This window comes from Mandrillus leucophaeus, unplaced genomic scaffold (genome assembly GCF_000951045.1).
Source record: "Mandrillus leucophaeus isolate KB7577 unplaced genomic scaffold, Mleu.le_1.0 Scaffold64, whole genome shotgun sequence".
NCBI classification, from domain to species: Eukaryota; Metazoa; Chordata; class Mammalia; order Primates; family Cercopithecidae; genus Mandrillus; species Mandrillus leucophaeus.
Genome location: NW_012106919.1, coordinates 3,985,623 through 3,998,439, shown reverse-complemented (window position 1 = coordinate 3,998,439; position 12,817 = coordinate 3,985,623). Strand labels below are relative to the sequence as shown.

General features: G+C 38.7%; 1 protein-coding gene across 2 annotated transcripts in view; it reads left to right on the top strand.

Annotated features, from left to right (window-relative positions):
• DENND2C (DENN/MADD domain containing 2C) overlaps positions 1-12,817 on the top strand; it is a 73,975-nt gene that overhangs the window by 21,088 nt on the left and 40,070 nt on the right. Inside the window, exon 3 of one of the 2 annotated variants that reach the window (XM_012000797.1) lies at positions 10,367-11,374. In XM_012000797.1, the coding sequence (XP_011856187.1) occupies positions 10,572-11,374 (803 nt within the window). In that variant the 5' untranslated portion in view covers positions 10,367-10,571. Of the gene's footprint in view, positions 1-10,196; positions 11,375-12,817 lie in introns of those variants that run through there. The other variant, XR_001008312.1, reaches the window with a different exon arrangement.

Genomic DNA, 12,817 nt, shown 5'->3' with positions numbered 1-12,817 from the left:
TTATTATTATAATTTTTGAGACAGAGTCTCACTTTGTCACCCAGGCTGGAGTGCAGTGGTGCATTCTTGGCTTCTGCAAGCTCTGCCTCCCAAGTTCACGCCGTTCTCCTGCCTCAGCCTCCCGAGTAGCTGGGACTACAGGCACCTGCCACCACGCCCGGCTAAGTTTTTGTATTTTTTAGTAGAGACGGTGTTTCACTGTGTTAGCCAGGATAGTCTCGATCTCCTGACCTTGTGATCCGCCCACCTCGGCCTCCCAAAGTGCTGGGATTGCAGGCGTGAGCCACCTCGCTCGGCCTATTAAGATAATTACATAGTTTTCTTTATCCCATAAACATGGTTACTTTTAATGTTAAAGCAACCTTGCGTTCTGGTATCCTTTCTGTATATTTATTTATGGGTTTGATTTGCATATATATATATATATATAATTATTATTATTATTTTGAGGTGGGAGTCTTTCTCTGTCACCCAGGTTGGAGTGCAGAGGCGTGATCTTGGCTCACTGCAACCTCCACCTCCTGGGTTCATGTAATCCTCCCACCTCAGTCTTTCAAGAAACTGGGATTATAGGTGCACACCAGTATGCCCGGCTACTTTTTGTGTAGAGACTAATTTAGAGACAAAAACTACTTTTTGTGTACTTTTAGTGGAGACTAATTTCTCCATGTTCCCTAGGCTGGTCTCGAACTCCTAACCTCAAGCAATCGGCCCTCCCCGGCCTCCCAAAGTGTTGGGATTACAGGTGTGAGCAACCGCGCCCAGTGGATTTGCTATTTTAGATGGACTTTTGCATTTATGTTCATGAGTTATATTATTCTGTATTTTTCTTTTATAAGTTTTTTGTCCAGTTACCTAGTAGGGTAATGCTGGTCTCACATAGAATGAGTTGAAATGGTTTCTACTTCCTCTGTTTTCTGAATGAGTTTGTATGTGATTGGTATTATTTCTTTTTCTTCTCTTATTTTTTGTATTAAGAGACGGTCTTGCTCTGTCACCCATGCTGGAATGCAGTGGTGCAGTCATAACCCACTGCAGCCTCAGACTCTTTTTTTCTTCACTTTGCCTAGAGGTCTGTCAATTTACTAATGTTTTTAAAGAAACAGTTTTTTGTTTCATTGTTTTTTATCCTATGTTCATCTATTTCATTAATACTCACTCTTTATTTTCCTCCACTTTCTTTGGGTTTACGCTTTTTTTCTTCTTAAGGGAGAACTTTAAATAATTGATCCTTTTGAAGATATTATTAGGTGTAATGATGACACTCAAATTTCAGTACAGGATGTAGAAGACTATGATGTTGAAAAGGTTGGTACGTTTTGTGCAGGATTAGCAATGAGACCATTTAAACAAATGTTAAGGTAGAGCACCTAACCTAGAGAGAAATTTAAAATAATAATTTGAAACTTTATGAGGTAAAATGTATTCCAGTTTTTTTTTGGATGGAGTCTCACTCTGTCGCCCAGGCTGGAGTGCAGTGGCACGATCTCGGCTCACTGCAACCTCCGCCTCCCAGGTTCAAGCAATTCTCGTACCTCAGCCTACCCAGTAGCTGGGATTACAGGCGCACGACACCTAGCCTGGCTAATTTTTGTATTTTTTATTTTTAGTAGAGGTGGGGTTTCGCCATGTTTGCCAGGCTGGTGTTCAACTCCTAACTTCAGGTGATCCACCTGCCTTGGCCTCCTGAAGTGCTGGGATTACAGGCTTGAGCCACCACGCTCGGCCGTGTTCCAGTTTCAAATATCAAGAAGTAGTATCCTCACTTAGTGTTTTTAAACTTTTTTATTTTATAAGACTTATTTCCAAATAATTTGGGATTTTCCAGATATCTTTTTGTTACTCATTTCTCTTTCAGTTCCATTTTGGGCTAGAAAACATTCTCAGTATGATGTCAGTCTTTTAAAATTTATTGAGTCTTATTTTATGGCCCAACATATGGTCTACTGGTGAATGTTTCATGTACACTTGAAAAGAGTATGAATTTTTGGTGGCACGTGCCTATAGTCCCAGCTACTCAGGAGACTGAGGCAGGAGAATCGCTCGAACCCAGGAGGCTGAGGCTGCAGTGAGCCGAGATCACACTAGTGCACTCCAGCCTGGGCAACAGAGTGAGACTCTGTCTCAAAAAAAAAAAAAAAGAAAGAAAGAAAAAAAAAGAAAGGAGTATGTATTTTATGTTTGTTGAGTAAAGCATTCTAAAATGTCAAGTTGATTGATAGTGATATTCAAATCTTTTATATATTTACTGATTTTCTGTCTATATGTTTTGTCAACTACTGTTGAAAAGTTTTGAAATCCCCAACTAAAATTGTGGATTTGTCCATTTGGCTTTTTAGTTCTGGTATTTTCTTGCTTCTTACATTTTTGAAACTCTTACTAGGTGCATGAGCATTTAGAATTGTTAGGTATTCTTGATGAATTGCCCCCATTATCTTTTTGTAATGTCCCTCTTTTATCACTGCTGTTATTTCTTGCTCAGGAGTCTACCTTGTCTGATATTAATGTAGACAATCCAGCTTTCTTATGATAGTGTTTACTGTTTGTGTCTCTTTAACAGATCTGTCTCTTTGTATTCAAAGTGCATTTTTTTTATAAACAGCATAGAGTTAGGTCTTGCTTTTTAAGTTAAGTTTGATAATCTTCGCCTTGTGCTTAGAGCTTAACCTATTTATATACAATATAATTATTGATATAGTCAGATTTAAGTGTACCATCTTGCTATTCATTTTCTGTTTGTTCCATGTGGGTTTTTTATTATTGTTGTTACCATTCTTAGGGTTCCCCCTCCAACTCCCCTGCTTTTTTGGCATCAATTTTTGTTTAGAATTCCATTTAATCTTTTTTTGTTGACTTCTTAGCTATTCCTTTTTTTTCTTTGTAGTTTCATTAGGATTTGTAACACAACTTTAACCCATAATTTTAAAATTATATATAAAGTACCACTTCATATCATATGTAAAGTGATTTCTTTTTTCTTTTTTTTTGCCTTTTAAAAAAATTATTTATTTATTTATTTATTTATTTATTTATTTATTTATTTATTTGAGCTAGGGTCTTACTCTGTTGCCCAAGCTGGAGCACAGTGGCACGATCTTGGCTCACTGCAACCTCGCTTGCTTCAAGCGATTCTAATGCTTCAGCCTCCTGAGTAGCTGGGATTGCAGGCATGTGCCACCACACCTGGCCAATTTCTGTGTTTTTAGTAGAGACGGGGCTTCACCATGTTAGCCAGGCTGGTTTTGAACTCCTGACTTCAAGTGATCCACCTGCCTCTGCCTTCCAAAGCACTGGGATTGCAGGCGTGAGACACCGCGTTGGCGTGAAGTGATTTTTAATTCAGTTCCATTGTGGGTTAGAGAAACTTACAACACCATACACAATTTTCCATTCCTACCTTTATGCCCTGGTCTTACATTTATTTCCACATACATTGTTGTAAATTTCACAGTGCATTATCATGTTTACTTTAGTCAAGTCATCTTTTAAAGAGATTAATAAGAAAAAATATGCCTTTTATATTTATCTGCAAGTACCATGTTTTGTTCTCCTCATTCCTTTTTTAGATGCAGGTATCTATCTGGTATCATTTTTTCTTCAACTTGAAGAACTTTAACATTTTTACGTGATGCTGCATATGAGTTAAACGTGCTGATATTTGCATTTAAAATGGGCACTAAATATAGATAAATGTAAAATTTCTGCTAATAGCATAATTTTCTTTTTTTACTTAAAACAGTGTTAAATAGAAAATAAAAAAACACCACAAGTTGAAAGCAAGGCTGCAGAAGAAAAGAAAAAGCTTTATGTGTACCTTTAAAGGCACTTTTACTGCCTTTAGAACAGGGACCTCACATTTTCAATTTGTACTTGGACTCATGAATTATATCACTGGCTCTGAATGCAGGTCTGCTGTTGACAAATTTTTACAGCTTATGTTTAACTGAAAGCATTTTTTTTTCGCCTTCATTTTGAAGATTGTGTCTAGAATTCTAGATTTGCAGTTGCTGGGTTTTTTCCTAGCACTTTAAAAATTTTCCTTGTTTCCTGGCTTACCTTGTCTCCCCTGTATATATATATTTTCTCTGACTTCTTAAAGAATTTTCTTTTTATCACTGGTTTTTAGCAACTTGATTTGGTTTGCCTGGTGGCTTTCTTTGTGTTTATCCTGTTTGAGGTTTGTTGAGCCTCTTGGATCTTTGGGGTTTCGAGTTTTCATCAAATTTAGAAAATTTTCATCTGTTTTTACTTGAAATATTTGTTCTCTGTCACCACTCCCAACCCCTTCATTTCTGCGACTCCAGTTATATGTAGGGTAAAGCAAAACCACTTCATGTTGTCCCAGTGAAGCTCTGTTTTTCATCATTGTTTTAGCTTTTTTTCTTCACTTTGTGCTTCAGGCGTTTTTAAAAACAGGTTCTATTGCTACTTATTCAACTTTATTGGTCGTTCCTTCTAAAATAACTAAAATCTGCTCTTCAACCCATCCAGGGAATTTTTCATTTCAGATAGTATATTTTTAAGCTCCAGAAGTTTTATTTGTTGTCTTTTTTTATATCTTCCATAACTCTACTTATGTTCATGTTTTCCTTCAAATTTATGAAAATATTTATAATAGCTGAATTGAAGTCCCCGTCTGCCAATTCCATCATGTCTGTTGTTTTGGATCTATTTCTTTTATTTTGTATTATTTTGGTTCTACTTCTTTTTTTTTTTTTTTTTAGACAGAGTCTTGCTCTGTTGCCCAAGCTGGAGTACAGTGATGCAATCTGGGATCACTGAAAGCTCCGCCTCCCAGGTTCTGACCATTCTCCTGCCTCAGCCTCCCGAGTAGCTGGGACTACAGGCGCCTGCCACCACACCCAGCTAATTTTTTGTATTTTTAGTAGAGACAGGGTTTTACCGTGTTAGCCAGGATGGTTTCGATCTCCTGTCCTTGTGATCCACCCGCCTCAGCCTCCCAAAGTGCTGGGATTACAGGCATGAGCCACCATGCCCGGCCCGGTTCTACTTCTATTGATTGATTTTTCTCCTGGGTATAGGTCTTATTTTCAGGTTTCTTTGTATGTTTAGTAATTTTGATTAGATGATGGACATTTTATTTTATTTCATTTTATTTATTTTTATTTATTTTTTGAGACAGAGTCTTGCTGTGTCTCCAAGGCTGGAGTGTGGTGGCACAATCTCGACTCACTGCAACCTCCACCTCCCGGGTACAAGCAATTCTCCTCCCTCAGCCTCCCAAGTAGCTGGGATTACAGGCATGTGCCACCATGCTCAGCTGATTTTTGTATTTTTGGTAGAGATGGGGTTTCACCATATTGGCCAGACTGGTCTCGGACTCCTGACCTCAGGTGATCTACCCACCTTGGCCTCCCAAAGTGCTGGGATTACAGGCATGAGCCACCACGCCCAGACATTTTAAATGTTACGTTGCTGAGTGTCTGGATTTAGTTGTCTTCATGTAAAAATTATTGAATTTTGTTTTTGTGCATACTTAAATTTCATAAGAATCAACTTCATCCTTGTTAGGGTGGCTCTAAGATAGTCTTTACTCTAGGGTTAATTTCATCCTACTGGTAAATCATGACCTCTTGTTTTTCTACTGAATTACCTAGGCGTTCAATGAGGTTGCTCCTCTGTTGTTGGACTTTGAAGGTTTCCCAGAGCTGGGTGAACCCCGGGTTAGCTTAAAAATCCCCCATAGTTTTTCTTTCTCCACTAGTTGTTCATTGTCTAGCCTCATGTAGTATTACCCTATGCATTAACAGCTTAGTATTCAACCAAAGATTCAAGGGGACTCTATGTAGATTTCTGGAGCTTTTTCTCTGTGTTGCTCTCTTTTCTGATACTGTGCCCTGAAAATTCTGTTTGCCTCAGCCTCTCCATATTCCAATCTTGTTATCCTCAACTCAGTAAGGTTGCCATGTCTATTTGGGTTCCCCTTCCTGACCCTACTTTCTGGAGTCTCCAGGGAGAAAGCTGGGGCATCATAGAACCTGCCTCATTTTTCTCTCTTCTTTCAGGGATCACAATCCTAAGCTGTCTGTTATCCAGTATCTGAAAGCACTTATTTTATATATTTTTCTGGTTTTATAGTTATTAATGTGGGAAAGGCAAGCCTAGTTCAGCTACTCCATCATGGCCAGAAGTGAAGTTTTCCTGGTCCCTTTCATCATTTTTCTTCTTCTTTTTTTTTTTTTTTTTTTTTTTTTGACAGAATCTTGCTCTGTTGCCAGGCTGGAGTGAAGTGGCGTGATCTCGGCTCATTGCAGCCTCTACCTCCTGGGTTCAAGCGATTCTCCTGCCTCAGCCTCCCGAGTAGCTGGGATGACAGGTGCGTGCCACCACGCCCAGCTAATTTTTTATATTTTTAGTAGAGATGGAGTTTCACCGTGTTGGCCAGGTAGGTCTCGTTCTCTTGACCTTGTGATCCACCTGCCTCAGCCTCCCAAAGTGCTGGGATTACAGGCGTGAGCCACTGCACCCAGCCAGTTTTGTTTTTAATTGAGGTAAAATTCACTATTTTTACAGTGTACCCCTCAATTATTTTGCAAATCAGGTTTTAGAATGTTCCAGATTCTTCCAAGTTATTTTTCCAGATGCTTATATCTAATCAAATAAAATATTTTAAAAGATTTGGAGTGAGAAACTTGCCCTATCCAAGACTTGAATTAGTAAAATAGAGCATCAGTATCCTCTTTCCCAAAGATAATTTAATTTACTTGAGTGAATTCAGATTGGTTTCTCTTAATATGTTAAAAACACAAAATTCTATATATGATAGGTTATGTTATAAATTGTATTTTAAGCTGATAAACTACAGTTGGTATATTTCTTGGATGAAAATAAATACACAGAAGAGCAATAGAAAATAAAAAGAAAGGGACATGATTAAGAGTCATCTCAAAGTATGCTGTTTGAATAGGCTTCTAAAAATCATGCTTGGCCGGGCGCAGTGGCTCACGCTTGTAATCCCAGCACTTTGGGAGGCTGAGGCAGCTGGATCACCTGAGGTCAGGGGTTCGAGACCAGCCTGGCCAACATGGTGAAACCCCGTCTTTACTAAAAATATAAAAAACTAGCTGGATGCGGTGATGGGCACCTGTAATCCCAGCTACTCAGGAGGCTGAGGCAGGAGAATTGTTTGAACCTGGGAGGCAGAGGTTGCAGTGAGCCGAGGTTGCACCATTGCACTCCAGCCTGGGCAACAAGAGCAAAACTTCATCTCATAAAAGAAAAAAATCATGCGTGAGTTTTTATGTTTATACTTCTATTGTTCAGGTGAGGAACTGAATGACCGCTGTTGTTTCTTTTGTTGAAATTGCCCATTGTGGTTGTGTGTGTTCTGCCTTCTCTTTTTGTGAGTCCCATCTGACTTCAGTAGTTTTTAATAGCTGGAAAAGTCTCCGACTCATTTTGTGCTATTAAAAGAAAAGACAAAATGATTCTTAAAATTGTTGAAACTGTTAGATTTTCTCAACCTCTATTTCTGTTAGAACTGTTAAAGCAAACTTGAGAAAGCAGTCTTTAGGACAAGTATGCAAATAAGTTGACTTTCGAAAGTTTTCAAAAGACAAATCTTGGGAGAGATCTAGGATTTGAAAGTTGGGCCAGCACTTAGGAGTTAGGATGTCCACCAGTAATGGAGGTTAAGGCAAGAAACTGGGAAGATGAGGAATGGGATGAGTAAGATCTCGCAGGCTAGGAGAGCCATGGGAGAGGAGGCACTGAGAAGCAAGGTGGCTCAGAATATAATTAGGTTAAAGGGACAGATGTGAAGTTTCTGTAAGAAAACAACTGAGGTGAGCAATTCTTATTTTTGAATGGGACAAAATCACAACCTGTATGTGAGAATAGGCAAGCCACATTATAAAGCGTGTAAGTTAATTTGGCAAAAATTGGAACTGTTAATCAGCTCTAAGACAGATTTTCTGTGTTATCAGTACAGTCATAGATCTAGTTAAAATTCATTAAAGTGTTTTCATTTTTGAAATAGTTCATTTTTTGAAAGCTATAAGTATTAAAGCATACATTTAGGAGAAAGTAAATACCTACCTATTTTATGAGAGTCTTACCTGCCATGCTGCTCTGTTCAACTGAAACACCATCAGTATACATCATTTATATTTGTGTGTGAATTCTGTAGATTTAGCCATGTTCCCAGTCATTTGACTTTTACCTTTTTTTTTTTTCTTTTTATGAGTTGGGGTCTCGCTCCATCACCCAGGCTAGATCACAATGCTGTGATCATAACTCACTGCAGCTTCCAATATCTGGGCTTAAGCAGTCCTCCTGCCTCACCCTCCCACCCTGTAGCTGGGACTGCAGGTACATGCCACCATGCACAGCTAATTTTATTTATTTATTTATTTATTTATTTAGTAGAGATGAAGTCTCACTGTATTGCCCAGGCTGGTCGCAAACTCCTGGCCTCAAGTGATGCTTCTGCCTCAACATCCCAAAGTCCTGAGATGACAAGTGTGAGCGACCACACCCAGCCATGTTGCCAGTAATTTTCAAGTTAAAAATTGTTTTTAGCCCTGACAATTTTCATCTTTTTTTTTTCTCAATTTGAGCCATTCACACTTAAGACACATTAACCAGAGAAGAATAAAGAAAGGGTTAACAAGGACCACCAAAAACCTCCAGGAGCTTCCCAGGAGCTGGAGAAAAAAAGTCCTATCTTGTCTATAGTGAAGAAAACTTGAGTCTCAAAGACACCCTAAAATCCTAGGAATTCCCTATAAATATCAGAAGCAAGAAAAGAATTTTCAGTTTTAATAATCAACAGTAGCAGATTAGATCTTTAAATTGTATGCATTCGTTTTTTATCAAGAGTTCTGTGCAACAGTTGTGGTGTTTTGGGCTTTGGGTATAGTTATTATTTTTTCATCCACATGAGGTTAATTTCTTAAAGTTTTTTGGAAGTTTTTTTTGTTTCTTTTTTTTCATCAGACTGTCACCAAAGTTTATTTGCTGGCAAAGCTGGTTTTCCCACAGATTTGTAGGTAGGAATGGTTTAAATGAAAATTGATGGAAGTCTTAGTTAGCAGTTGCTCTGCCAAGAATAACATTTTTGTGTGCTTTCTGTATGTGACAGTTTTGGTCAGCTGTACTGACAGAGCTGGGCTAAGATATTTTCCTGCCTGTTAATCAAGGCCACACAGACAAAGCTCAAGGAAGGATGATCCCTGCCTCAGGAAGTTTTGAATCAACTGCTATTTTTAACAAGTATACAGTAGAACTTGAGATCAGGTCTTTACTCAGTTGGTAGGAAAAGTTTTCCACTGAAGCCTACATATGAGGAAATGGTTTATGGGCCTGAATGAAGCCTCTGTGTGAAAAGAAGGAATGTGACAGTGGCTGTAAGTATTTGTGTTGATTTGGGCCAAGGGTGTGGTAGCATAGATGTGGGAAGTCCAGTCATCAAAATAGGTTATTACATTTTAAAGCAACTGATAGTTAATGGGCACTTTGAGTTGTCTTTAGTGTATATGGAATCCTGTGCTGCTAATAGTAAAGTTGAAATAGGCTATATGATGGGCTGATATTATTAATCAACGTAGGACAGGAGGAGGAAGTTGGCTATTGGTGTGTTTCCATGCTAACTGGCTCTTGCTGTGGACATACATAAATTTTGGGGGGTTTTTGAGATGTAATTCTGTGTGTATATATGTTCCTTATGATACTCCATTGCTCCTTGTTTCATTAAGAGAAGGTTTCATAAAGAATTAATGTATGCCTAGGTGCAGTGCCTCATGCCTATGATCCCAGCACTTTGGGAGGCCAAGGGGGTAGATTGCTTGAACTCAGGAAGTTCAAAACTAGCCTGGGCAATATGGAGGAACTCCGTCTATACAAAAAATACAAAAACTTAGTCAGGTGTGGTGTCACGTAACTGTAGTCACAGCTACTCAGTAGGCAGAGATGGAAGAATCACTTGAACCCAGGAGGCAGAGGTTGCAGTGAGCCAAGATCACCATCACTGCACTCCAGCCTGGGTGACAGAGCAAGACTCTGTCTCAAAAAAAAAAAAAAAAGAATTAATTTATTACAAAATAATATTGTATACTGCTATGTATAATTTTTTCTAAAACCTCATTCTACCTAACTTTAGGAAATTAAATATGGCAGAACATTAAAGCTGACAATTTGAAAAATACCACAAATAATGTTTTGTTAGTATTATTATCTCACCATCTTAGGAGTGCCTTTATGTAGTTGAATCACTTAATAGATGACAGGTATGTTTTTACATGTGCAATGTATATGAATTATGTAGGGATAGGTGGGCAGTATTTCAGTGGAGTTTTAATTAGGAAATTATAAAATGTGTTAACATATTTTTGTGTCATTTTCACAGGATTATTCAAGATCAGGTTGTAGCCATTTTCAACAAGGATCACTGATCAAAATTGTTCTTTTTACAAAGAGATTTACAAGTTAAACATGAAGGGAAAATACTGGAATCATTTGGATTCTGACAGGATAAAAAATACAATATTTCACATTTACTTGTAATGGAACCTTTGTAAGATTAATCACTTGTCATTCACCCAGTTGGGAACATGGATGTTGGTTTTTCTCGTACTGCTGTTCAGACACTGTCAAGAAGCCACTGCAAAAATATCAAACAAAAAATTTCTCAATGGGAAGGAAGGGCTAATATATCTAATCCAGAAAAGTGGTGTCCAAAGGACTTTGGAGTGAGATATAACTGTCACCAAGCGATCCTTCCTAAGAAAAATCCTATAGCTGACACAAAGAGCAAAAACTTGGATGTAACCAGCTGTGAGAATGTAGGTCTAGATGTAAATGAAGATACCAAAAGCCATGATCAAAGTGAGAATGAAAATAAGAAACAGGAATATGATGATACACACTTCTTTAAAAATGAATCAGAATCCAACTGGGTATGTTCTCGGGTCAAAGAAATTGAAAGCTGTAAAGAAGATGTCTTAGATCCAGAGACTTCATTACCTCCAGGAAACTTCTATACCTCACAAATACTGTGGAAGAAAATAGAAGCACTTCCCCCAGATAAACTCTTAAATTTGGCTTTAGAACATTGTGACTCTTCAGAAAAAGAACTGAACTTCAGAGTTCTGGATAGTTCATATGGAATAACCAAGAGCTTAGAAAATATTTACTCTGAGCCTGAGGGGCAAGAATGTGGACCTTCCATAAATCCTTTGCCAAAACCTCATAGGACATTCAGATATTTATCTGAATCTGGTGTTATGCCGTATAAAGAAAGAAATTGTGACAAAAAATACTGTGAAAATAATTCTTGTGCACAATCTTCTTTGGCCTCTTCTCAGGAACCTGAACCAAAGAAATATGGTGGAAAAATAAGAGGAAGATCTAAAAGGTATGTTTTTATCCTACAGATAAAGACTTGTAGGTATTTTCCTTACAGGATTATTGAGCTTCTTTTTCCTTTTCAAACCAGTTTCCATTTCCCAGCTTAGGTGGTGGCCCTGATTTGAACATGCAGGTGTTGATTAATGTGGAAGGAAAATAAGAGAAAAAAGTAGAAATGTAGTAATGTCTAAGATAATCTACTGACATAAGAGCATCGGAACACCTTCCATTTTATTAATATATCTTTAAGAATCTGGGCCAGCGCCGGGCATGGTAGCTCACTCCTGTAATTCCAGCACTTTGGGAGGCTGAGGCTGGCAGATCACTTGAGGTCAGGAGTTCAAGACCAGCCTGGCCAACATGGTGAAACCCTGTCTCTACTAAAAATACAAAATTAGCTGGGCGTGGTGGTGTGCACCTGTAGTCCCAGCTACACTGGAGGCTGAGGCAGAAGAAACACTTGAACCTGGAAGGCTGAGCTTGCAGTGAGCTGAGATCGTGCCACTGCACAGCCTGGGTGACAGAGCAAGACTCAGTCTCAAAAAAACAAAAAACAAAATTAATCTATAGGAGCTGGGTGTGCTGGCTCAATCTCAGCACTTTGGGTGGCTGGGGCAGGAGGATCACCTAAGGCCAGGAGTTCAAGACCAGCCAAACACTAGACAGTGCAACATAGTGAGACCCTGTCTCTGTAGAAAAAAAAAGAGAAAAAATTAGCCAGGTGTGGTGGTGTTCCTGTCGTCCTACCTACTTGGGAGTATTACTTGAACCCAAGAGCTCAGGCTACAGTGAGCTGTGATCACTTCACTGCACTCCAACCTGGGCAGCAGAATGAGACCCTGCTTCTAAAGTAAAATAAAATAAAAATTAAATTAAATTTAAAAATTCTGTAGGGAAGCAGTAACATTCTTCCACTTCATTTAGGGCATGCTGGCCTCAGCCCTACTTTTCCTTACTAAGTGAACTTAATAAAGGAACCCAATGTAGAACATGAATATGATTGGCTGCAAGCATCCAGTTTTCTCATGGTGTTTATAAGGTGCAGCCTACTTCATTATTCTTAGATCTCTGATAAAACACCTTTGTAATTTTGCATACAAGTTCTGTACTCATTTATTTCTGTCTCCCATACCAATTTAAAGAATATTAGAATTTTCTGTAATCCTAGCACTTTGGGAGGCTGAGGCAGGCAGATCACCTGAGGTCAGGAGTTCAAGACCAGCCTGGTGGTCATGGTGAAACCTCGTCTCTACTAAAAATACAAAAAAGAGCTGGGTATGGTGGCATGCACCTGTAATCCCAGGCGTAACATCCCTAGAGCAATGTAGAATCACTTGAACCTGGGAGGCAGAGGTTTCAGTGAGCCAAGATTGTGCCACTGCACTCTAGCTCGGGCAACAGACTGAGATTCTGTCTCAAAAAAATAACAATAATAAAACAATCAAATAAA